This window comes from Lithobates pipiens, unplaced genomic scaffold, assembly GCF_037356315.1.
Source record: "Lithobates pipiens isolate NorthernLeopardFrog02 unplaced genomic scaffold, aLitPip1_a1.2 Scaffold_8, whole genome shotgun sequence".
Lineage (NCBI taxonomy): Eukaryota > Metazoa > Chordata > Amphibia > Anura > Ranidae > Lithobates > Lithobates pipiens.
In genome coordinates, this window is record NW_027507903.1 from 51,265,458 (window position 1) to 51,288,256 (window position 22,799).

Genomic DNA, 22,799 nt, shown 5'->3' on the forward strand with positions numbered 1-22,799 from the left:
CAGAACTTTCGAACGGACCCCACGTTCGTTACGAACGTTAGAACCCCATTGAAGTCTATGGGACTCGAACGTTCGAAATGGAAAGTGCTAATTTTAACGGCTAATATGCAAGATACTGTCCTAAAAAGGGTTTGGGGACCTGGCTCCTGCCCCAGGGGACATGGGTCAATGCCTAAAATGTTTTTAAAAATGGCCGTTTTTGCGGGAGCACTGATTTTAATGACGATTAAAGTGAAAAAAAAAAGTGAAATATTCCTTTAAATATGGTGCCTGGGGGGTGTCTGTAGTATGCCTGTGAAGTGCCACGTGTTTCCCGTGTTTAGAACAGTCCCTGCACAAAATGACATTAAACGGAAATAACACCATTTAAAACTGCTTGCGGTTTTAATCTTATATCTGGTTCCTGCAATATGGTTGAAAATCATTCAGAAAAATGGCATGGGTAGCCCTTTCTGCCCATTACCAGCCTATTTGGGTCTTGTACGCATATTAAGGGGAACCCCGTACCCATATTAAAAAAAGGAAATGCTGTTGTCTCCTTCCGTTTGCAAGTAGGAGATGTTTGTAAATTGGATGTTTGAAAGTAGGGGCCTGCCCTATATGCTCTGCAGAAATGGCGGAACAAGGTGTTGGTTTTGCCACAACATTGTAAGCCCTCAAAGTTACTCTTGGTGGGCGCTGGAGCGCTCTGCTGTGAACGATTATATCAAGAATTGTAATTACATGCCATTGTTGAACAGTGGTAGAAAAATTGACCTTTGGTGGTTGTGGTGCTGGTGCCACAACACTATAAGTCCTCACAATTACTCTGGGTGGGCACAGGAGCGGGCCTTCCTGTGAAATATTATATCAAGAATTGTAATTACATGTCCCTGTTAAACAGGGGCAGAAAAATTGGGCCGCTGGCACTGGTGTTACGACACTGCAACCTCTCCCATATACTCTAGTTTTATTGCAGGAATTAGCCCTGCTGCAAAGCATTGCATCAAAAATTGTACTTAACCACTACAATACAGGGCACTTTCACCCCCTTCCTTCCCAGCCCAATTTTCAGCTTTCAGCGCTCTAGCGCTTTCAGTGACAATTGCGCGGTCATGCTACACTGTACCCAAATGAAATTGTTATCATTTTGTTCGCACAAATAGAGCTTTATTTTGGTGTTATTTATTCACGACTCCGTTTTTTTTTTTTGCGATATAAGCGCAAAAAAAGCGGAAATTTGGAAAAAAAACAATATTTTCTTTTTTCTATTTGAAAAGAAATCCAATAAAATCAAATTTTGTCATAAATTTAAGCCAAAATGTATTCTGCTACATGTTTTTGGTAAAAAAAATTCCGTTAAGTGTATAATAATTGGTTTGTGTGATCACGGACATATGTACGCAAATGATCATGTACATATGTGTGCAGGTGATCACGTACATATGTGTGCAGATAATCATTGGGACATGTGATTTTAGTGGGACATATGTGGGGGACATGTTTTTATTATTAGGGACATGTGTTTTTATTATTTGGGGACATGTATGTTTTGGGGACATGTGTGTTTTGGGGACATATGTGGGGACTGTGTTTGTACTGTGTGGTGTGTTGTGTGTTTACACTACACTGATGATCAGTGAGTAAAAAGCTGTAAAAAGCAGCCCATACTCACTGATCATCAGCCGGCTGCAGCGTTCTGCTCTCCTCTCCTCAGCGGTGACTTCCGTGTGAGGAGAGGAGAGCCGATTGCCTAGCAACCGGCTGTTTGTTTACATCACATGACGGCCGTGATTGGACACGGCCGTCATGTGATCAGGAGGGCCAATCACAGAGCCCTCCTGCCGATCTGAGATGTGCCGTGTCCGGGTGACACGAGCACATCGGGATCGCGCCGCTGCGCGGGCACGCGCGCGCGCGATCCCGCTACTCCTGAAGGACGTTCCTGAACGTCCTATCAGGAGTAGACGGCTCCCACCCGGCCGTATATATGCATTGGCCGGGTGGGAAGTGGTTAAACGCCCCTGTTAAACAGGGGCAGAAAAATTGGGCCTTAGGCACTGGTGCTGGTGCCACCACACTCCAACCTCTGCCATATACTCTAGTTTTATTGCAGGAATTAGCCCTGCTGCAAAGCATTGCATCAAAAATTGTAATTAAACGCCCCTGTTAAACAGGGGCAGAAAAATTGGGCCTTAGGCACTGGTGCTGGTGCCACCACACTCCAACCTCTGCCATATACTCTAGTTTTATTGCAGGAATTAGCCCTGCTGCAAAGCATTGCATCAAAAATTTTAATTAAACGCCCCTGTTAAACAGGGGCAGAAAAATTGGGCCTTAGGCACTGGTGCTGGTGCCACCACACTCCAACCTCTGCCATATACTCTAGTTTGATTGCAGGAATTAGCCCTGCTGCAAAGCATTGCATCAAAAATTGTAATTAAACGCCCCTGTTAAACAGGGGCAGAAAAATTGGGCCTTAGGCACTGGTGCTGGTGCCACCACACTCCAACCTCTGCCATATACTCTAGTTTTATTGCAGGAATTAGCCCTGCTGCAAAGCATTGCATCAAAAATTGTAATTAAACGCCCCTGTTAAACAGGGACAGAAAAATTGGGCTGCTGGCATCACCCAGAACCAAAAATGTTCTTCCAACATATCAGCGGAGGAGGAAGAGGATAGACAATCAACATAACAGGACAGTCACTCAGCATCAGCATAGGCAGTCTTGAAGGGATGTGGTATTTCAAAAAAAATTAGTCGGTTACATCAGCTTCAGGTGCTTGGTAGCTGTGGGTGATCCAAGACTGATTCATCTTGATGAAGGTCAGTCGATCAACTGATTCGGTGGACAGGCGCACCCTGTGATCGGTAACAAAGCCACCAGCAGCACTGAAGGTGCGTTCCGAAAGAACGCTGGATGCAGGACAGGCCAGTAGCTCAATTGCATACCGTGCAAGCTCTGGCCAGTGATCCATCCTCAAGACCCAGTAAGCCAGAGGATTTTCGGTGGGAAAGGTGTCCAAGTCTGACCTTGCCCCTAGGTATTCCTGCACCATGTAAATTAGACGCTGGCGATGGGTGCTGGAACCAATCATACCTTGGGGCTGCGGACTAAAAAATTGTCTGAAAGCATCAGTCAGACGGCCACCAGGTCCAGGACCAGGAGTTTGTGACCTCCCAGTCTCTGGGAACGCGTTGCACAGAGCTTTCTGCAAGGCCTCCCGGAGATGTCTCATCCTCTGCTCCCTCTGCGATGGCAAGATAAGGTCGGCAACCTTACCCTTGTACCGTGGATCAAGGAGAGTGGCCAGCCAGTAATGGTCCCTCTCCTTGATCCGAAGAATACGAGGATCCTTCCGCAGGCTTTGCAGGATCAGGGAGGCCATGCAGCGTAGGTTAGCTGAGGCATTCGGTCCGGAGTCCTCTGGGTCACTAAGGACAACATGATCCGCAGCTACCTCCTCCCAGCCACGTACAAGTCCACGTGTTTCTTGGGACTGTAAATCATCCCTATAAGACTGCTGCTGCTGATGCTGATGCTGAGTGCCAGCCTCCACCTCCATGCTGACACAATCATCCTCCTCCTCCTCTTCCTCCTCCTCACCCTCTTCCTGTGTGATGGGTGGCACAGCAGGAACACTGTCTGGATAAAGGGGGCCTTGAGAGGCAAGGAAGTCCTCCTCTTCCTGCCTCTGTTCTGCCTCAAGTGCCCTGTCCATTATTCCACGCAGCGTATGCTCCAAGAGGTGGACAAGAGGTACAGTGTCACTGATGCATGCACTGTCACTGCTCACCATCCTTGTGGCCTCCTCAAACGGTGACAGGACAGTGCATGCATCCCTGATCATGCCCCACTGGCGTGGTGAGAAAAAACCAAGCTCCCCTGACCCTGTCCTGGTGCCGTAGTCGCACAGGTACTCATTGATGGCCCTCTGCTGCGTGTGCAGCCGCTGCAGCATGGCCAATGTTGAGTTCCATCTGGTGGGCATGTCACATATAAGGCGGTTCTTGGGCAGGTTCAACTCCTTTTGGAGCTCAGCCAGCCGAGCACAGGCATTAAATGATCGGCGGAAATGCACACAGACTTTCCTGGCCTGCTTCAGGACATCATGTAAGCCGGGGTACCTGCCCAAGAACCGCTGCACCACCAGGTTAAGGACGTGAGCTACACAGGGCACATGGGTCAGTTGTCCCTGTCGGAGGGCGGAGAGGAGGTTGGTGCCATTGTCGCAAACCACCATTCCTGGCTTAAGCTGGCGTGGCATCAACCACCTCTCGGCCTGCCCCTGCAGAGCTGACAAAACATCCGCCCCAGTGTGGCTCCTGTCCCCCAAACAAACCAGCGCAAGCACGGCATGGCATCGTTTTGCCTGCGTACTTGCGTAGCCCCTGGAACGCCTACGGAGCACCGCTGGTTCTGAGGACAGAGCACTGGAAGAGGCCATGGAGGAAGAAGAAGAGGAGGGGGTGGAGGAGAGAGGTGTGTCACAACCAATAGTAGCATTTTGGAGGCGTGGTGGCGGAACAACCTCCAACACTACTGCACCTTGTCCTGCATCCTTCCCAGCAGCCAGAAGAGTGACCCAATGGGCCGTGAAAGACAGGTAACGTCCCTGTCCATGCCTGCTGGACCATGAGTCAGCGGTAATATGCACCTTACCACTGACCGCCCTGTCCAGCGAGGCAAGGACATTGCCTTCCACATGCCGGTAGAGAGCCGGAATCGCCTTCCGTGAGAAAAAGTGGCGTTTGGGGACCTGCCACTGAAGAACCGCACATTGTACAAACTCACGGAAGGGGGCCGAGTCTACCAACTAAAAAGGCAGCAGTTGAAGTGCTAGCAATTTAGCCAAGCTAGCATTCAACCGCTGGGCATGTGGATGGCTGGGAGTAAACTTCTTCCGCCGGTCCAGCAGCTGGGGCAGGGACATTTGCCTGCTATAATCGGATGTGGATGTACCACTAGCCGAGTTCCCGGAAGCACTTGGCTGTGACACACCTAATTCTACACCTTCATTCCTCTCAGAGCAGGTTTCAGAGAGGACTGAAGGTCTAGTGGGGTTGGAGATGCCAGCTGATGAGGAGCAAGGAGAGGTCCGCTTTGTTCTTTGGTGTGGGTCTTTGAGGTACGCTTGCCAACGAGCTGCATGGCAGGTCAACATATGTCTGGTCAAGCATGTGGTGCCCAAGCGGCTGATGTTTTGGCCACGTGAGATACGCTTGAGACATATGTTGCAAATAGCAGCGGTACGATCTGATGCACTCGTCTCAAAAAAGGCCCACACCAAAGAACTTTTAGAATAACGCGCAGAGGCAGCGCTATGCACAGGCGGAGCTCTGCGGTGTGATTCAGTCGGTGTGCTGCCCCTAAGCTGGCCCCCGGAGGGCATCCTGCCTCGTTGGACATGTGCCTCCTCCTCCTCCTCCTCCTCCTCCTCCTCCCCCCTTCCAGGCACCCACGTGGAGTCAGTGCCCTCATCATCCCCTCCCTCTTCATCGCTGTAGCAAACCTGGCAGTATGCTGCAGCTTGTGGAACATGACTGCCAGATTGCTGTCCTTCTTGAGCATCCCCTCTCTCTGCGCTCACGCTACTGCCTTCCTCTAGCTGAGTGTCATCATCAGAGCCCACCAAACACTGGGCATCCTCCTGGAGCATGTACCCAACACTGTGCTCAAAGAGTTCAGGAGACTCCTCAGGAGGACGTGGTGGGTCTAGGGAAGGAGTCACTGATGATGACATTGAGAGGAGGGAAGACGATGTGTTGGCAGCTGCTTTGCTACTACCCTGAGACTGGGTGAGAGAGGATGAGGAGGATGAAGAGGGCTTGGTCATCCACTCTACCAAGTCGTTGGCATGTTGCGGTTCAACATGTCCAGCTGCAGAAAAGAAGGACAAGCATAACCCATGGCCACGTGCTGATGACAATGCACCGCATCCACGGCCAGCACTGTTGTCTCTAGACACAGAGCCTGCTTTCCCTCTTTTATCGGCTCGCGCCTGTCTGCCTCTCCTTGCTGGCCTTCCAGACATGGTAATGGCCTGAAGGGTGTTGGGTAAAACAGTAGTTGGGTAGTTTATATTGTGCTGGAGGCACACAACACCCACTAACTCCTGCAGATGCCTTTTTTATAGAACAGCAGAGATAAAGGGGTATATACAGATGTATACTGTGCTGTGCTGGAAGCACACACAACTTCCAATAACTCCTGCAGATGGCAATTGGGCCCAAATAGAGAACAGCTATGTAGGTGGATTATAGCGGTATTTACTGGGTACAGAGCACGCAGACAGCACGCACTATCTCCTGACACTACTGACTGCAAGCTCTATTATTAAAGATGGACCACTAGCTATATAGGTGAGGTGAATATCACGGTGTATACTGCGGTCAGGGCACGCAGACAATAACCAGAAAACAGCAGAGTTAAAGGGGTATATACAGATGTATACTGTGCTGTGCTGGAAGCACACACAACTTCCAATAACTCCTGCAGATGGCAATTGGGCTCAAATAGAGAACAGCTATGTAGGTGGATTATAGCGGTATGTACTGGGTACAGAGCACGCAGACAGCACGCACTATCTCCTAACACTACTGACTGCAAGCTCTATTATTAAAGCTAGATCACTAGCTATATAGGTGAGGTGAATATAGTGGTGTATACTGCGGTCAGGGCACAGACAATAACCACTACACAAGAGCAAGATAGGAAATCAGCCAAAAACGATTGGTGTGTAACTGTGTTGAAGGTACACAGAACACCCACTGCTTCAGATGCCAACACACTACATGAGGCCGCCTCAAAGGCGGCCTTATATAGTGTGGGGCGTGCACTACATAGCCTGAGCTATGATTGGCCACAGGCAGGATGCCTGTGGCCAATCATGGCTCTCCTCGCTGCTGGCGCTGCGATTGGCCAAGCATGCGGGGTCACAGTGCATGCTTGGCCAATCACGAGCCAGCAATGCACTGCGCCACCGCAGTGCATTGTGGTCCGCTCGCGCCACACAAATTTTGACGCGAACGGACCAAGAGTTCGGATTTCGCCGAACGCCCGAACAGCCAATGTTCGAGTCGAACGTACGTTCGACTCGAACACGAAGCTCATCCCTAGATACATCCATTATTATATATTGTTGCTGGCATCAAATTGTAGTTTCATTTTTCAAAACATTTGGCCTAGAAGTGGTAGATACCTTATTGTTCAATACATTAACTAGCAAACTGCAGAAACGCATAGCAGCCAATCACAATTCACTTACAGTATCTTATTTAGAACAAATCTTATTGGTTGCTGTCGGCCACACCAGTCTGTATCTTGACTAATTTCACTGATTTATTTAATACGCCTGAATGTCCTACAAGAAGAATGGGCAAGCTGCTCCCTGAATTTAATCTGACTGCACTTTTAATGTCATAGTGATCATTACAGTAGATTTGTGTAATGTATTATACATAAGATTACTGTGTTAGGGAAGTGTACAAGCTCAGGATAAAAGGGACGCTAGTGAGGTACTGACAGTCATACTAATCACTTGTTTTGTGCCCAACAGATTAAATTGCTGGCAGATGGCTGGAAAGATGTGAACCTGGGTATGATGCATGGACGTTTTGTGGCACAGAGCCTGATGAACCAGAGCCAAGATGTAGACAAAATAAAGAGGTATATAGTGCTATTTAACAATGAATTTACCGCTCTGGGATTGCATTACCTGCTACCAGCAAGTTCAATAGTTGTACATGATCACTAGAAGGCAAATTACATATCTTATTGGCCGAATAGATTACAATTGTAAGATTTCAATACAAATAAATGGCGTGGGACTCTTTTTTTTTTAACACTTGTGTTTGTTTTCTATCTACCGTATGTCTCTTTATAATGTAACTGTTGTTTTATTCTTTTGTTGTATTCTTTTAAATGAATGTTAAAGGTTTTACAACATTCAAGAAGTATGATCTTTCCCCGAAAATAAGACCTAGCGTGACTGTCGGTGATGGCTGCAATATAAGCCCTACCCCCCAAATAAGCCCTCCCCTGTTGGGTTTACTTCTTTGTTTCCCTGCAAAAGTAAAGCATAATGGGCTACTATGCATCACATAGTAGCCCATTATGTGTCACTTACCTGACACAGGAGCCAGCGATGTCACCGCTGTCCCCTGTAGTCCGGAGTGTCCATCTTCTTCCGGGTATCGCTGTTCCAGCCACTCACAGCGCCGGAGCATCGATGACGTCACTCCCGCACGTGCGCACGGGAGCCGCCACTAACGGCATATCGCCGTTAGCAGCGGCATGCTGCTAACGGCGATAGTGTGCCTGCACGCCACTGTCTACATCGCATGCGCCGTAGACAATGGTGCCTCTCTTTTTGTAAATATCTCCTAAACTGTGTAGGTTTAGGAGATATTTCTTGGACCTACAGGTAAGCCTTAATCTAGGCTTACCTGTAGGTCAAATTGGTTTGTAAGGGTTTACAACCACTTTAAAGTCCTTGTAGGTCTTATTTTCAGGGTAGGGCTTATTTTTGGGGGAAACAGGGTAGGGCTTATTTGGGGGGTAGGGCTTATATTGCAGCCATCACCGACAATCACAATAGGTCTTATTTTCGGGGAAACAGGGTAGCACCAGCCATAAGCATGCTTTAGTTCCAATGTCTCAGTGTCGCTTGCATTAAATGTGTATTTCTACTTTGTGAAATATGTCAAAATCTGTGTAAAATTGACCTTACACTGAGCGAAACTTGGCCGGCTCAGCACAGACTGCCAGGATTTCGATTAGCGCATACCCATCTTTACTCGAGAGAAGTCAGTTGTTTGATCGACTTCTGTCAAAGTCATATGCTGGTAGATTGTCGTTGATCAGTGACTGCAGCCACTGATCAGTGTGTTCTAACAGCATGGGTCCCATTGTCAGAATATAGAGTAGAAGGGATAGAATTCTTTTTATGTTGGTTTTATTGCTGTCTGTGGCCCCGTTAATCTAGTCATTTACTATGTGAATTTTGGCCAGTTCCTGTTGAACCATCTGAAATTTGCACAGTGAGTGTCCATGTTAGATGAATTCCACCCAAAAACAAAGGATTATTTTTTCCTGAACAGTGGTAGGATCCATTCAAATGCAGCCGCTGTTTGGGTATTTGGACAGAAGGCTGGGCCAGCTGTCAAAGTATGATAGCTGCATCAAGCAATTCATCCATCCGTGTTGTAGAGCAGTGGTCATCATCAATCCTGTCCTCAGAGCCCACTAACAGGCCAAGTTTTACGGTATGTATTACCTTGGGGAGATGCAGACTAGAATACTGAAATCACTGAGCAGCAAATTATATCATCTGTGATGTATTTCAGTTATCCTGCAAACCTGGCCTGTTACTGGGCCCTGAGGACAGGGTTGATGACCACTCTTGTAGAGGATTAAAGCTTTTGTAAAGGTTCAGCTTTTTTATAATAAACATGTCATACTTACCTGCTCTGTGTAATGGTTTTGCACAGAGCAGCCCCGATCCTCCTCTTCCCAGGTACCCCCAGGGTTGCCAACTGCCAGTAAATTTACGGACAGTTTGTAAACATCTATGATTTTTTTTACAACTGTCAGTAAATAAAAGGGACTGATAATGCCATGCTTTTTTGACTTTTTAAGTGTAAATCAAGCAAATTTGTTCTCAGTATTGTCAGTGTTTCCACATCATGTTTATACTGTTCAAATATTCACTGCGTTCGTTTTCAATAGTAGTTCTGTAATTTCTCAGGTTGCCAGTAAAAAATGTGCTCTGCCAGTACATTTTCCATGTTTTTCCAGTAAAAAATGCTGCGGGAGGTTGGCAACCCTGTGTACCCCGCCTGCACTCCCCTGCTAAGTGGCCCCATGGCAAGCTGCTTGCTCTAGGGGCACTCATACGGGCTCACTCCCAAGCCACCCCTGTATGTCTATGAGGTACACAGAGTGCATCTTGGCCCCCCTTTCCCCACAATGGCTCCCGCTGCTGTATCTCAGCCAGTGAGGAGGCAGAGACCTGGGAGAGCTTCTGCTCTCGTGCACATCGCTGGATCGGGATCAGCCTCAAGTGAGTATTGGGGGACTGAGGGGGGAGCTACACACTGAACGTTTTTTACTTTCATGCATAGAATGGATGAAGATAAAAAAACCTTCAGCCTTTATAACCACTTTAATGCAGGAATTGGATAGATTTGTTCGTTTAATCCACATGCCGAACAAAAAAAACTTTCAGTCTATGGACAGCATAATGAAGATTTACTTTCTATATTTGTCCTGGTAACCATTGTCATCTGCTTTAATACTGATGAAAAATCATACATCTTTAATTGTCACTGGAACAGACATAAATGGGACATTTTACAATAGCAATATTTGTTTCAGTGAGAACTGTCTAAGGCCCCTTTCACACTGGGGCAGTGCGGGCACCAGCGGTAAAACTGTGCTATTTTTAGTGCTGCTTTGCTGTCGTTTTAGCGGTGGTATTCGCCCACTAGTGGGGCGGTTTTACCCCCTGCTAGTGGGACGAGAAAGAGTTAAAACCACTGCAAAGCACTGCTGCAGTGGCGCTTTGCTGGTGGTATAGCTGCGCTGCCTCATTCATTTCAATGGGCAGGAGCAGTGAAGGAGCCGTATACACACCGCTCCTTCACCGCTCCATAGATGCTGCTAGCAGGAATTTTTTTACCGTCCTGTCAGCGCACCGGAGTGAATGGAGCTGCTCTTTCAGGGCGCTTTGAAGGCGCTATTTAGAGCGCTGTAGCACCTGCAAAGCCCCCCAGTGTGAAAGGGGTCTAAGCGTACCGAACTTACCTTGTTTGTAGAGATATCCTCTGACTTCCCTTTGTGTCTCCAAGGCTGTTAAAGCATTCCCAGCCTAATTGAAAACTATAAAGAATTTAGGATTTGAGATTGTTGAGTAACTAAAACAAGATTAATGGGATCCCGAATAGGGTGAGAAATTCTAAACGCTCATTCACAAAAGGTACAGTGGGATTGCTCTGGGAAGCTGGTTCAGCACAGTCTCCCTGGAAGATCAGGCAAAATTCTTGTCTTCTTCTAGGCCAGTTCACACCACTGCATTGTGCTGCAATGCAATCCACCACTTGCTTCACGCTGTAGCCAATAGAACCTAATGAAATGTTACTCTGTGACATTTTAACAAAGTTCTTTAAAAAAAAATGAAAAAAAGGAAACAGTGTGATGTGCAAGATCAGTGCATCAGTCCGGTTGTGAATGGACCCTTAGCATTCTGATTTTGAAAACTGTTTCCATTCAGGTACTGTTCATCCACTGGCCATATTTACATCATCTAGTCCTGCATTGTAGCAGTCATAACCATACTTGGAAACTGTGGGTTTGATTTACCAAAACTAAAGAGTGAAAAATCTGGTGCAGCTCTGCAGAGAAACCAATCAGCTTCCAGATTTTTTTTTACAGCTTTAATAGAACAAGTTGAAGTTAGAAGCTATATAACCCAAAAAATTACAGCGCTATCCTTCATGCGTATGATTACACCACAATATACCATGTAAAATCAAAACCTTATACAGTAAGAATTAAATAGAACACAATGGGGGTTATTTACTAAAGGAAAATCTACTTAGCACTGAAAGTGCACTTGGAAGTAAAGTCGCTGTAGATCTGAGGGGGACATGCAAGGAAAATAAAAAACAGGATTTTAGCTTGTACATGATTGGATGATAAAATCAGCAGAGCTTCCCCTCATTTCAGATCCACCCCTTAGATTTAGAGCTACTGCACTTTCAAGTGCACTTGCAGTGCAAAGTGGATTTGCCTTTCGTAAATAACCCCCAATATCTAAAAAAGAATCCAAGCTGATTGGCTATCATGTGCAGCTGTACCAGAATATGCACTCTCCAGTTGTATTAAATCAACCCCACTGTGTCTGGTTATTATAGTCAGTTTCTGATATCTTGATTTCTTTATTTTGTCTGTTTGTTTTTTTCTTTACACTGACATGTACAAAGGCTTGCAGGCTTCGTTTGCTATTTGACATATGAGGACCTGCAAAACCTTCAGCCTTTCCACTACCCATTAGGAGTGCTGGAGAAGAAACTACTTGAATGCATTTCACAGAAGACTTTGTCCCACCGTGGGCGAGTATGTTTTTTTCTTTAGTTACATATTTCTTTAGCTTGCTATTTAGTTCCACAATTTGTTTTATTATTATGTATGAGTTATATATCGCCAATAGTTTGAACAGCTCTTTACAACATATAGGCAGACAGTACAATTACAATATAATGTAATGCGGTAGGGATCAGCGGGCCCTGCTAATTAGAGCTTACAATCTAAAGGGAGGGTCAAGAGATACAAAACATAAGTGTGTGATAAGCTGATGGAGAAAATAAAAGTACAGTTGTTAGGTAGGAGCAGGATAGGTCTCTCTGAAGAGAAGGGTTTTCAGGGATTGTCTAAAAGTGGACAGAGTAAGAGATAGTTTGACAGATTGGGGTAGGGAGTTACAGAGGATGGGAAAAGCTCAGGAGAAGTCCTGGAGGTGAACATGGGAGGAGGTGAAAAGGTATCTAGAGAGCAGGAGGTCTTAGGGGGAACAAAGAACGATTTGGTTGGTATTTTGAGACTAGGTTAGTGATGTAACTGGGGGCCAAGTTGTGGATGGCTTCGTAAGTTGTTAGTATTTTGAATTTAATTTGTTGGGTAAGTGGAAGCCAGTGAAGTGATTGACAAAGAGGGGTAGCAGAAACTGAGCAGTTGGTAGGGTGGATGAATCTGGAGGCAGCATTCATTTTTTGCTTTAAAATTAACAAGAAGAGATGAGTAGCTAAAATATAGTCAGTTCCCTAAAATGTCCTAATACACTTGTCATATGTGTAATAACTCATTTTGTCATTGCACTGGGTCCAGTGCTGGGTCCATATTTTGTGCACCTTGTTATAGCATAGCTTCAGCTCCATGTGCAGTTTGATAAAAGTTCATGTTTATATTTCAGCTGGCTTATTCATTAGTGGATGTGTTGAGAAAAGTCAGTGTACAATCATTGGACTTTAATGAGCTCGTCACTTGGAGAAGTCTGCTTTCCGAACTAGGAGTGTCATTTTTCCAGACACTTCCACAAAGTCATGTGATTAATCTTCTGACAATGATACAAGCCTCTGACCTTTCACTTGCTCAGGTAAAGTCACTTCCTTCTAAAAAGCAGATGGCGTATGTATATTGACAAGTTTAGGATTAGATGGTGGTTCCCACCAAGCTGGCCAAAGGCATCACCTCTGCTTCTTCTTAAGGTACACATATACCTGTCTTTAGGAGAAATTTTGTGTCCCACCATTCTCCAGACCTGGGCCCCACCTTCATGTTTTCTAGGTCCGAGGTCCACCTTCTTGAATAAAAAATGTCCACACAAGATGCCTTTTCAGCAAGTTAGTGAATAACAAACTACAGCTTCTCAACATCACTTTCTCCCGTTCACAGTGCACAACACATCAGTGCCATCAACCCTTAACTCGTAAAGTTGAGCTATCTTCCCAAATGCTCTTTCATGAGTCCTCCAGCAGTGGGTCCTCACATGGAGTCTGTCTCTGGGCCTAAGTGCAGATGGTCTACTACTCCCCAAGCTATAGACCTGCATGCTATAAGTAAAGGGTAACCAGCTTCCATCCACCTTCTGCCCAGGGCCCACCCACACCAGGTTATAAAGGTCACAGTACTCCACACACTAGCATCTCCCAGGGAGTGGTCTTCCTAAAAGGATACTAACACCCGCTTCCATGTAGGTCCCTGCTTAAATATTATATCATTTTTTATATATATATATATATATATATATATATATATATATATATATATATATATATTTTTTTTTTTTTTTATGTTGGGATAGAACATAAAACACTTTAGGTACCTGTATTCCTTGAAACTTTACAACATTCAATACAGTTTGGGGCAAGGTCACTTGCAAAGTACACTTTCTATTGCAAAATGAACAGCCTATTTGCCTTTAGTAATCAACCCCAGTGACTGAAACGTAAAATATGTCAAAATGTTTATTAACCTTTTGGTTAGGCTGTTTTTATATATTGTAATAATAACAGTTTTTTTTTTCAGGGGTTTTTGCTTTTCAGTCATGTCACCCCCAAATCTAATGTAAGTATATGCAACACTACTTTTTTTTATTGCATATATGATACTTTTTGCATGCCATATTTGCCAGCTTCTAGGGATGAGGTCAAATAGTCTGAATGTTCAGCTTTTTACTGAGTAGACTCAACTGGTATCTGAAAAACCGCTAGCGATATACTGTGGAGTATACAGTAAAGCCACCAACATTCCTCTTCCTTAGATTTCTATGCACTCATATAGTTTATTTTCCAATTAATATATTAAATAATTGGCAATACATCCACTTATGGTAATCTATTGACAGTAATGCAAACAAACCATTGTTGCAGATGTATAATGCTGTTTGCTTTAATGTCTGCAGTTTAGCTTTATAGTAAGCTTTTAGACCTAAGGTTAAAATTTATGATGTTTTTGCATGTAAAGTGAGGGTTAAAGGGGAACTAAACTCTCTCAATCAACATTACCTATTGTATTCATTATTCTGCTAACATTGGTAAATAGATAGGAATGTATAATATATTTACAATACCTTGAAAAAGTATTCATACCCCCTGAAACGTTCCACATTTTGTCATGTTGCAACCAAAAATGTAAATGTATTTTATTGGGATTTTATGTGATAGACCAACACAAAGTTGCACATAATTGTGAAATGGAAGGAAAATGATGAATGGTTTTCATTTTTTTTTTTACAAATAAATATGTGAAAAATGTGACATGCATCTGTATTCAGCCCCCTTTACTCTGATACCCCTAACTAGAATCTAGTGGAACCAATTGCTTTCAGAAGGTACCCAATTAGTAAATAGAGTCCACCCATGTATAATTTAATCTCTGTATAAATACAGCTATTCTGTGACACCCTCAAAGGTTTGTTAGAGAACCTTAGTTAACAAACAGCATCATGAAGGCCATGGAACACACCAGACAGGTCAGGGATAAAGTTGTGGAGAAGTTTAAAACAGGGTTAGGTTATAAAAAAATAAATCCCAAGCTTAGAACATCCCACGGAGCACTGTTTGAGTATGGCATAGTATGGCATAACTTCAAACCTACAAAGACATGGCCATCCACCTAAACTGACAGGCTGGACAAGGAGAACATTTTATTTAGAGAAGCAGCCAAAAGACCAATGGTAACTCTGGAGGAGCTGCAGAGATCCACAGCTCAGGTGAGGGAATCTGTCCACAGGACAACTATTAGTCGTGCACTGCAGAAATCTGGCCATAATGGAAGAGTGGCAAGAAGAAAGCCATTGTTGTAAGAAAGCCAAGTCCCATTTGGAGTTTACAAGAAACCATGTGAGGGACACAACAAACATGTGGAAAAAGGTCAGATGAGTTCAAAATTTTACTTTTTGGCCTAAAAGCAAAACACTATATGTGGCGCAAAACTAACACTGCACATCACCCTGAACACACTATCCCCACTGTGAAACATGGTGGTGGCAGCATCATGTTGTGGGGATGCTTTTCTTCAGCAAGGACAGGAAAGATGGTCAGAGTTGATGGGAAGATGGATGGAGCCAAATACAGGGCAATCTTAGAAGAAAACGTGTAAAGCCTTGTACACACGGTTCGATTGTTGTACGACTGAGCATCTGCTTTTTGTCAAAAGCGCATGTGCAAGATTTTGTACTCTTTATGCGAGTATAAAGAAGAAGTTAATTTCTCAAGTGCCCCTTCTGCTAATTTCGTGTTAGTAGAAGTTTGGTGAGCATTGATTCACGATTTTCAGATCGTACAAAACAAATACCTTTTAAAATACGTTTAGCAAACTACATCAGTATCACCAGCAAAGCAGCTTCATTATTATCCCATTAACCACTTCAGATCCGCGCTATTGCCAAATGACGGCATTAGCGCGGACCTACATTTTCAGGACTACGTCTATTGACGTCGTCCTGGTTACGAGCGGCCTGCGCGCCCCCTGAGGGGCGCGCGCGGCGCGCTCTGTGATCGGCGAGTCCGTGAGACTCGCCTGATCACCGATCCGTGTAAGGGGTCGATCCCGACCCCTTATCACGTGATCAGCTGTCAGCCAATGACAGCTGATCATGTGATAGAACGGAGCCGGTAATCGGCTATTATTCCTCCTCGCGCTGACAGCGCGAGGAGAGAAAAAAAAAGCCGATCACCGGCGGCCGTGATCGGGACATCAGTCCCGATCACGGCCATCAATACAAGGGACCACCTGCCACCTGCCTGTGCCCACCTGCCTCCCGCAGTGCCATCCTGAAGTAAAATAAAAGAAAAAGTAAGTGCCCCCCGTCAGTGCCCCCTGTCAGTGCCCATAGTGCCCACAGTGCCACCCACAGTGCCACCCACAGTGCCACCCACAGTGCCACCCACAGTGCCACCCCACAGTGCCACCCACAGTGCCACCCAATCTGCCTCAAAGGTGCTGCACCCCAGTGCCGCCCATCAGTGCCCAGCAGTGCCGCCCATCAGTGCCCAGCAGTGCCGCCCATCAGTGCCCAGCAGTGCCACCTATCAGAGCCACCTATCAGTGCCACCTATCAGTGCCCATCAGTCCCATCTATCTGTGGTACCTATCAGTGCCCATCCGTGCCACCCATCCGTGCCACTTATCCGTGCCACCCATCCGTGCCATCTTATCTGTGCCCATCTTTGCCCATCAGTGCCGCCTTATCTGTGCCCATCGGTGCCGCCTTATCTGTGCCTATTAGTGCCGCCTTAACTATGCCTATCAGTGCCCACCAGTGCAGCCCATCAGTGCCCACCAATGCAGCCCATCAGTGCCCACCAATGCAGCCCATCAGTGCCCACCAATGCAGCCTATCAGTGCCGCCTAATCAGCGCACTTCAATGAAGGAGAAAAATGACCCGTTTGCAAAATTTTATAACAAACTATTAAAACATGATTTTTTTTTTTTTTTTTTTTTGCATCTTTTTTTGTTTGTTTAGCAAAAAATAAAACTCCGAGCTGTAACTAAATACCACCAAAAGAAAGCTCTATTTGTGGGAAAAAAATGATAAAAATTTCATTTGGGTACAGTGTTGTATGCCCGCGCAATTGTCACTCAAAGTGCATCAGCGCTGAAAGCTGAAAATTGGTCTGGGACTGAGGGGGGTTTAAGTGCCCAGTAAGCAAGTGGTTAAAGAAGATTTGGAATGTGCACTGCATTTCGTCATTTCAGCAATTGCCGCATCACGATTGTTAATTCTAGATTACAAAGAGTAGTTTACAAGACCAAACTCTTCCCAGTCATTCCCTGATTCCAATCATGCATATTTGTACTTTCGACTTTTGTGTGACGATTTCTGTACTGACCATACGAAAATGAGATGTTGAGTTCTATTCCAACAGAAATTCTATAGCCTGTATATCCAGCTTTTGTCTGAGGAAAAAGTAAAATCAGCTGTCAAAAGCACCGTACTAACGATCCAAAAATCCGCAGACAGCTCGTCTTACTGAATTTTCCCTTCTGATTTTCATATCGTGTGTACAAGGCCTTAGGCTCTGAAAAAGACTTGAGACTGGGGTGGAGGTTCACCTTCCAGCAGGACAATAACCCTACAGCCAGAGATACAATGGAATGGTTTAGATCAAAACATATTAATTTGTTGAAATGGCTCAGTTAAAGTCCAGGCCTAAATCCAATTGAGAATCTGTGGCAAGACTTTCTAATTTCTGTTCACAGATGCTCTCCATCCAATCTATTTTGCAAAGAAGAATGGGCAAAAATGTAATGTGCAAAGCTGGTAGAGACATACTCAAAAAGACTTGCAGTTGTAATTGCAGCAAAAGGTGTGTGTGTGGGGGGGGGCTGAATACAAATGCACACCACATTTTTCAGATATTTATTTGTAAAACAATTTCAAAACCATTTATCATTTTCACAATTTCACAATTATGTGCCACTTTGTGTTGGTCTATCACATAAAATCCCAATAAAATGCATTTACGTTTTTGGTTGTAACATGACAAAATGTGGAAAATTTCAAGGGGTATGAATACTTTTTCAAGGCATTGTACTTGGTTTAGACTTTTTTCACATGTCTTCAGTTGCCTTGATATTCTTTCCTACCTTCCCGTGCTGTGAGAACCCATATTATTGGTTTCGTGTAAACTAGACATTTGGTGCATTCAATAACCCCACATTGCCCTCAAGAAGCTTACAATCTAAGGTCCAAAAACTAATATGCATACACATAGTACAGCCAATTAACCTACCAGAATATTTTTGTAGTGTGGGAGGAAACCAGAGTACTGGGAGAAAAAACAAACACAGGCACAGGGAGAGCATTCAGGTTCCAGGCAGGTAGTGTTGTGGTTGGGATTTGAACCAATGTCTCTAGTGCTGCCAGGTGGAAGTTCTAACCACTTAGCCAATGTGCCTAGATAAAAGGCTTGCTTTAGAATACAAATTAACATTTAAGTAAAAGTTTTCTCTGCCTTTTGAAAAGAATGTCATGAATTTGAAATCTGTAAAATGTCTTTAAGCTTCCGTAACTATGCTTTAACCCCCCTGACGGTATTCCCGAGTCTGACTCGGGGTGGATTTTTCATACCAAAAGCGGTATCCCCGAGCCAGACTCGGGACTGCATCGCTGGATCCAGGAGGAGGTTTACTTACCTTCTCCCTCGGATCCAGCGTTGTCTCCCCGCTGTACGAGCGAGCCGTGTCTCGCTCGATGCATTACATCGCCGATCTCCGTGCCCTGCGAGCGTTGCGACGCACAGGGACGGAGATCGGCGCCAAATTCAAAAAGTGAAACAAACAGTAAACATACAGTATAATGTAATCTTACAGATTACATTGCTGTATGTAAATATTTCACATCCCCGTTGTCCCTAGTGGTCTGCCCAGTGTCCTGCATGCAGTTTTATATAATAAAAACTGTTCTTTATGCCTGGAAACTGGAGATTGCCCATAGCAACCAAAACTGTCACTGTACATCAAAAATGATTTTAGACCAGCTAGAAAACAGCGATAATAAATTAGAATCACTCGCAGAATTGAGCGATAGCGATTTGTGGGGAGATCCGTCATCAAATACTGAAAAGTAATGACAGTGACAATTCTGCAACTGAGCAAATTTCAGTGTTTTTGATTTGATTACATTATTGAATAATTTTTATTATTGTTATATTATTATTTGGTACAATTATTTATAATTATTTATTATATTATAATTTATGATTTAATTTTTCAAACTTTATCATACCCGGGATGTCTGCTAGACTCTGGTTTGGACAGATTTAAGTGAGTTATTCCTAAGAATTGCAGGACTACAATATAAAACGCCAAATTTTCATGCAAAATAATGGTACCGCTTTTAGCACCTAAAATCCGAAATAATCGTACCGCCAGGGAGGTTAATGAAAATATTGATTCCAATGCTGATTATAGACAGTTCATGATGATCAGACATAAGAAGTAATCCAAACACCAAAAAAATGTTTTGACTGACAGTGAGTCATTAGGATTCATTAAGTAATTTGAGATTTGGGTTTGTGAGTACAGGGATTCAGGAATGAATATAAGCCATTACAAAATGCCAGGTTAACCTAGTGAGGAAAGGAGGTACATTCCTTTGAGAAGCAACAATATGTGGGCAACCACATGGCTTAGTACTTAGCCCTTATTCCTTGCAACACTAGGGTCATCGGTCATTTGAATCTCAACCATGACACTGCCTGCATGAATTTTGCACATTTTCCCTGTTATTGTGTGGCTTTCATTTGGGTACTTAGTTTTCCTCTCACACTCCAAAGACACGCTGGTAGGTTAATTGGCTCCTGTCTAAATTGGCCCTAGTATATGTATATAGAGACCTTAGATTGTAAACTCCGTGAGAGAACGGACTTATATTTATATACAATATGTGTAAAATTGTTATATAAAACTGCTTAAAAACTGTCAGCCCACAAACCCTATTAAAATAGTTTCTTCCTTTAAAGTGGGTTGTAAACCCCATTCATGAAATTTGAACTAAGTACATATATCTGTAGTGTTTTTTTTGTATCTCTCTCCAAAGCTGTAAGTGCAATTTCTCTCTGGTGCTCCCTTCCTCTATTATCGACATAAGTAAGGAAAAATAGATATAGCCTCTATGACGATAATAGTGGTAGAGGGTATGTAGAAAATTGTACCACCATCCAGATACTTAGAGATATGGAGATCAATATTTGTTTACATATTTGTTTAAATTTACTCTAGCTTAATCTGTACCAAAATAGTCCAATTGCCCCTGTTCTTTAAGGTTGCTTGTTTGGGGACCAAGCTCCCGATCCCCATATCAGCATAAGTAACTTCTGACAAGTTCTCAGACACATGAGATAACATGAGCTGAAAATTTGTGTCGGGGAGGGAGCTTAGATTGAGATCAGCAGAGCGCCTGTCTATTCAGAGTACAGCTCTGTATGTTACTATGTTCTTCTGCCTATGTGGAGGGGGGGAGGGTGTGTCCCTTTCCTCCAATCAGCTCTCAAGTCCAGTCCCCCCCACCCCCATGTACCACTGAAATAAAGATTTTTAACATAATCTGCACATCTTAAAGGGTGTAGAAAGCGGAAGACTGAAGATATACAAGTAAAACTTATGTAGGAAGATTTGTTTCCTCTCTGTGTATTATCTGAGGCTATTCTCTTCACTGGGTATTTGTTAGGGTTTACATCCACTTTAAGTATTTGGGAATAATAACCACATTAGCCCCTTTAGACGACTTAAAAGTTAACATGGAACCCTTACTTCAAGTGATTAGAACTAAACTCACCACTTGGGGCTCATCTTCTGCTGCCGGCAGGTAGAATAAATCAAATAAAAAATTTTCTTGCCAAAATGTCTCTGTATCCTCCCACATGCCAGTTTCCAAAATCATTCTTTAAAACTCTAGATGCATTACTCAGTTCCTTTATATTGGCAAATAACCAATGAAAGCTTACATTTTCCACCCTACAGAACCCTAAATTGGAAGCAGGTACAGGCATACCCCATTTTTAGGTACACAATGGGATTTATTTACTAAAGCTGGAAAGTGCAAAATCAGGCTCACTTCTGCAAAGAACCCAATGAGCTTCTAACCCCAGCTTGTTCAATTAAGCTTTGGTAATAAAACCTGGAAGCTCATTGGTTTCTATACAGAAGTGAGCCTGATTTTGCATGTTCTAGCTTTAGTAAATAAACTCCATTGTGTACTTAAAAGTGGGGTATGCCTGTATGGCACTCCTTCACATGTATTATTATTTAGCTGGGCAACTACGTCATTTGTCAGACTGGGTGACACTTGTCACGGCAGTAGTGGTGGGGTCACACTTGGCCCATGTTCTTAAGCTAAACAATTTACTAATTGCACTGGAAGCGCCTATGACGGTTCTAGAAAAAGTACGTTTGCTAATCTTAAATCTAGCTCGAGCTGTATGGATAGAAGTTAAACATATATACAGGCATACCCCACTTTTAAGTACACAATGGGGTTAATTTACTAAAGCTGGAAAGTGCAAAATCAGGCTCATTTCTGCATAGAAACCAAAAAGCTATTCCAGATTTTTCGGATGAGGATTGTGAGGAGGCTTGCTTCTCACACCAATAAGTGTCTCCAGCTAGTAACACTAAGTTAATGCAACTTTGTATGATTCACCAATCATATCTCACCCCAGTGAGGCTACATGCTGTGCGCTGCATACCCACACCTAGCTGTAAGAGATGTAACTACACAAGTGCTGATTTTGCACATATTATGTGGGTGTGCCCTGTCATAGCTAGGTATTGGAAGCTGGTAAGATAGACTCTCTCCTCCATTCTATCGGTGCCTATGCCCTGAACTACACCAAAAATATGTATTTTAGGCATTTTGGATGAGGAACAGTGACAGAGGTATGATAGAGTTATGGTGCGAGAGACACTATTTTTGGCTCAAAAAGCTATTGCAATCAAATGGATCCAACCTATTTCCCCATCTTTTTTGCACATGAATCAGGATGGTGAATCAAATACTGTTATATGAGAAACTCGTATATGAACCAGTAATGGAGCCAATAATATAAATATATTAAAAAAAATGGAGCGCTCTTCCTAAATTAAATATCCTGACTTAATTTAATGAAATGTGATAAATAAAGTGACTAGTGCATACATGAGATACGGTGCTATTTATATATATAAATATATATATATATAGCCCTACATAACAGCCTATAATAGAACTATATGGCACTGCTTTGGTGTAGGGGCATGCTCAGCCATACTCTACATTCACGGTTGTGCTATACTCTATATTGACTAGCGCTGGCAATCTTCAACAAAACAAGTTGGTTAGTACTTTCTATGCTTATCTGCTGATGTTTATTAGAGTTGGACTCGTTGCTGCTATTGGTGGGTGAGCCAGTGATGTGTCTTTTTAATACATAGCCAGTTCTTGGACTAAAAGGAAATGACATAATGATGTATTTGTCCTTATTTTGCAGGTGGCAGAACAAGTGATTTGTAGATTGCACTCCTTGATTCCTGTCCTTAGTCCAGATTATCTGCGTTCTCTGCCCAGCCATCTCTTAACAAGAGCTTGTCAGTGCTTAGGTTCTTCTCTGCCTTTACTGATTTCTGCACAGAAGGCAGCCATTATGCAGTCATTGCGGGTATGTGATTATGCCAGGTTCTGTACACTCAGCAACGATAATCATTTCATTTTGGGCTTTTTATTATTATATGCCAAGTACAAGAGCTGTCTGTGTTGCCCTATACCAATCAATCAG

General features: G+C 43.8%; 1 protein-coding gene across 1 annotated transcript in view; it reads left to right on the plus strand.

Annotated features, from left to right (window-relative positions):
• Positions 1 to 22,799, plus strand: part of STRC (stereocilin) — an 82,785-nt gene that overhangs the window by 25,815 nt on the left and 34,171 nt on the right. The window contains exons 9-12 of the mRNA XM_077471297.1: positions 7,540 to 7,649; positions 11,966 to 12,098; positions 12,952 to 13,134; positions 22,515 to 22,682. Of these exons, the coding sequence (XP_077327423.1) occupies positions 7,540 to 7,649; positions 11,966 to 12,098; positions 12,952 to 13,134; positions 22,515 to 22,682 (594 nt within the window). The remainder of the gene's footprint in view (positions 1 to 7,539; positions 7,650 to 11,965; positions 12,099 to 12,951; positions 13,135 to 22,514; positions 22,683 to 22,799) is intronic.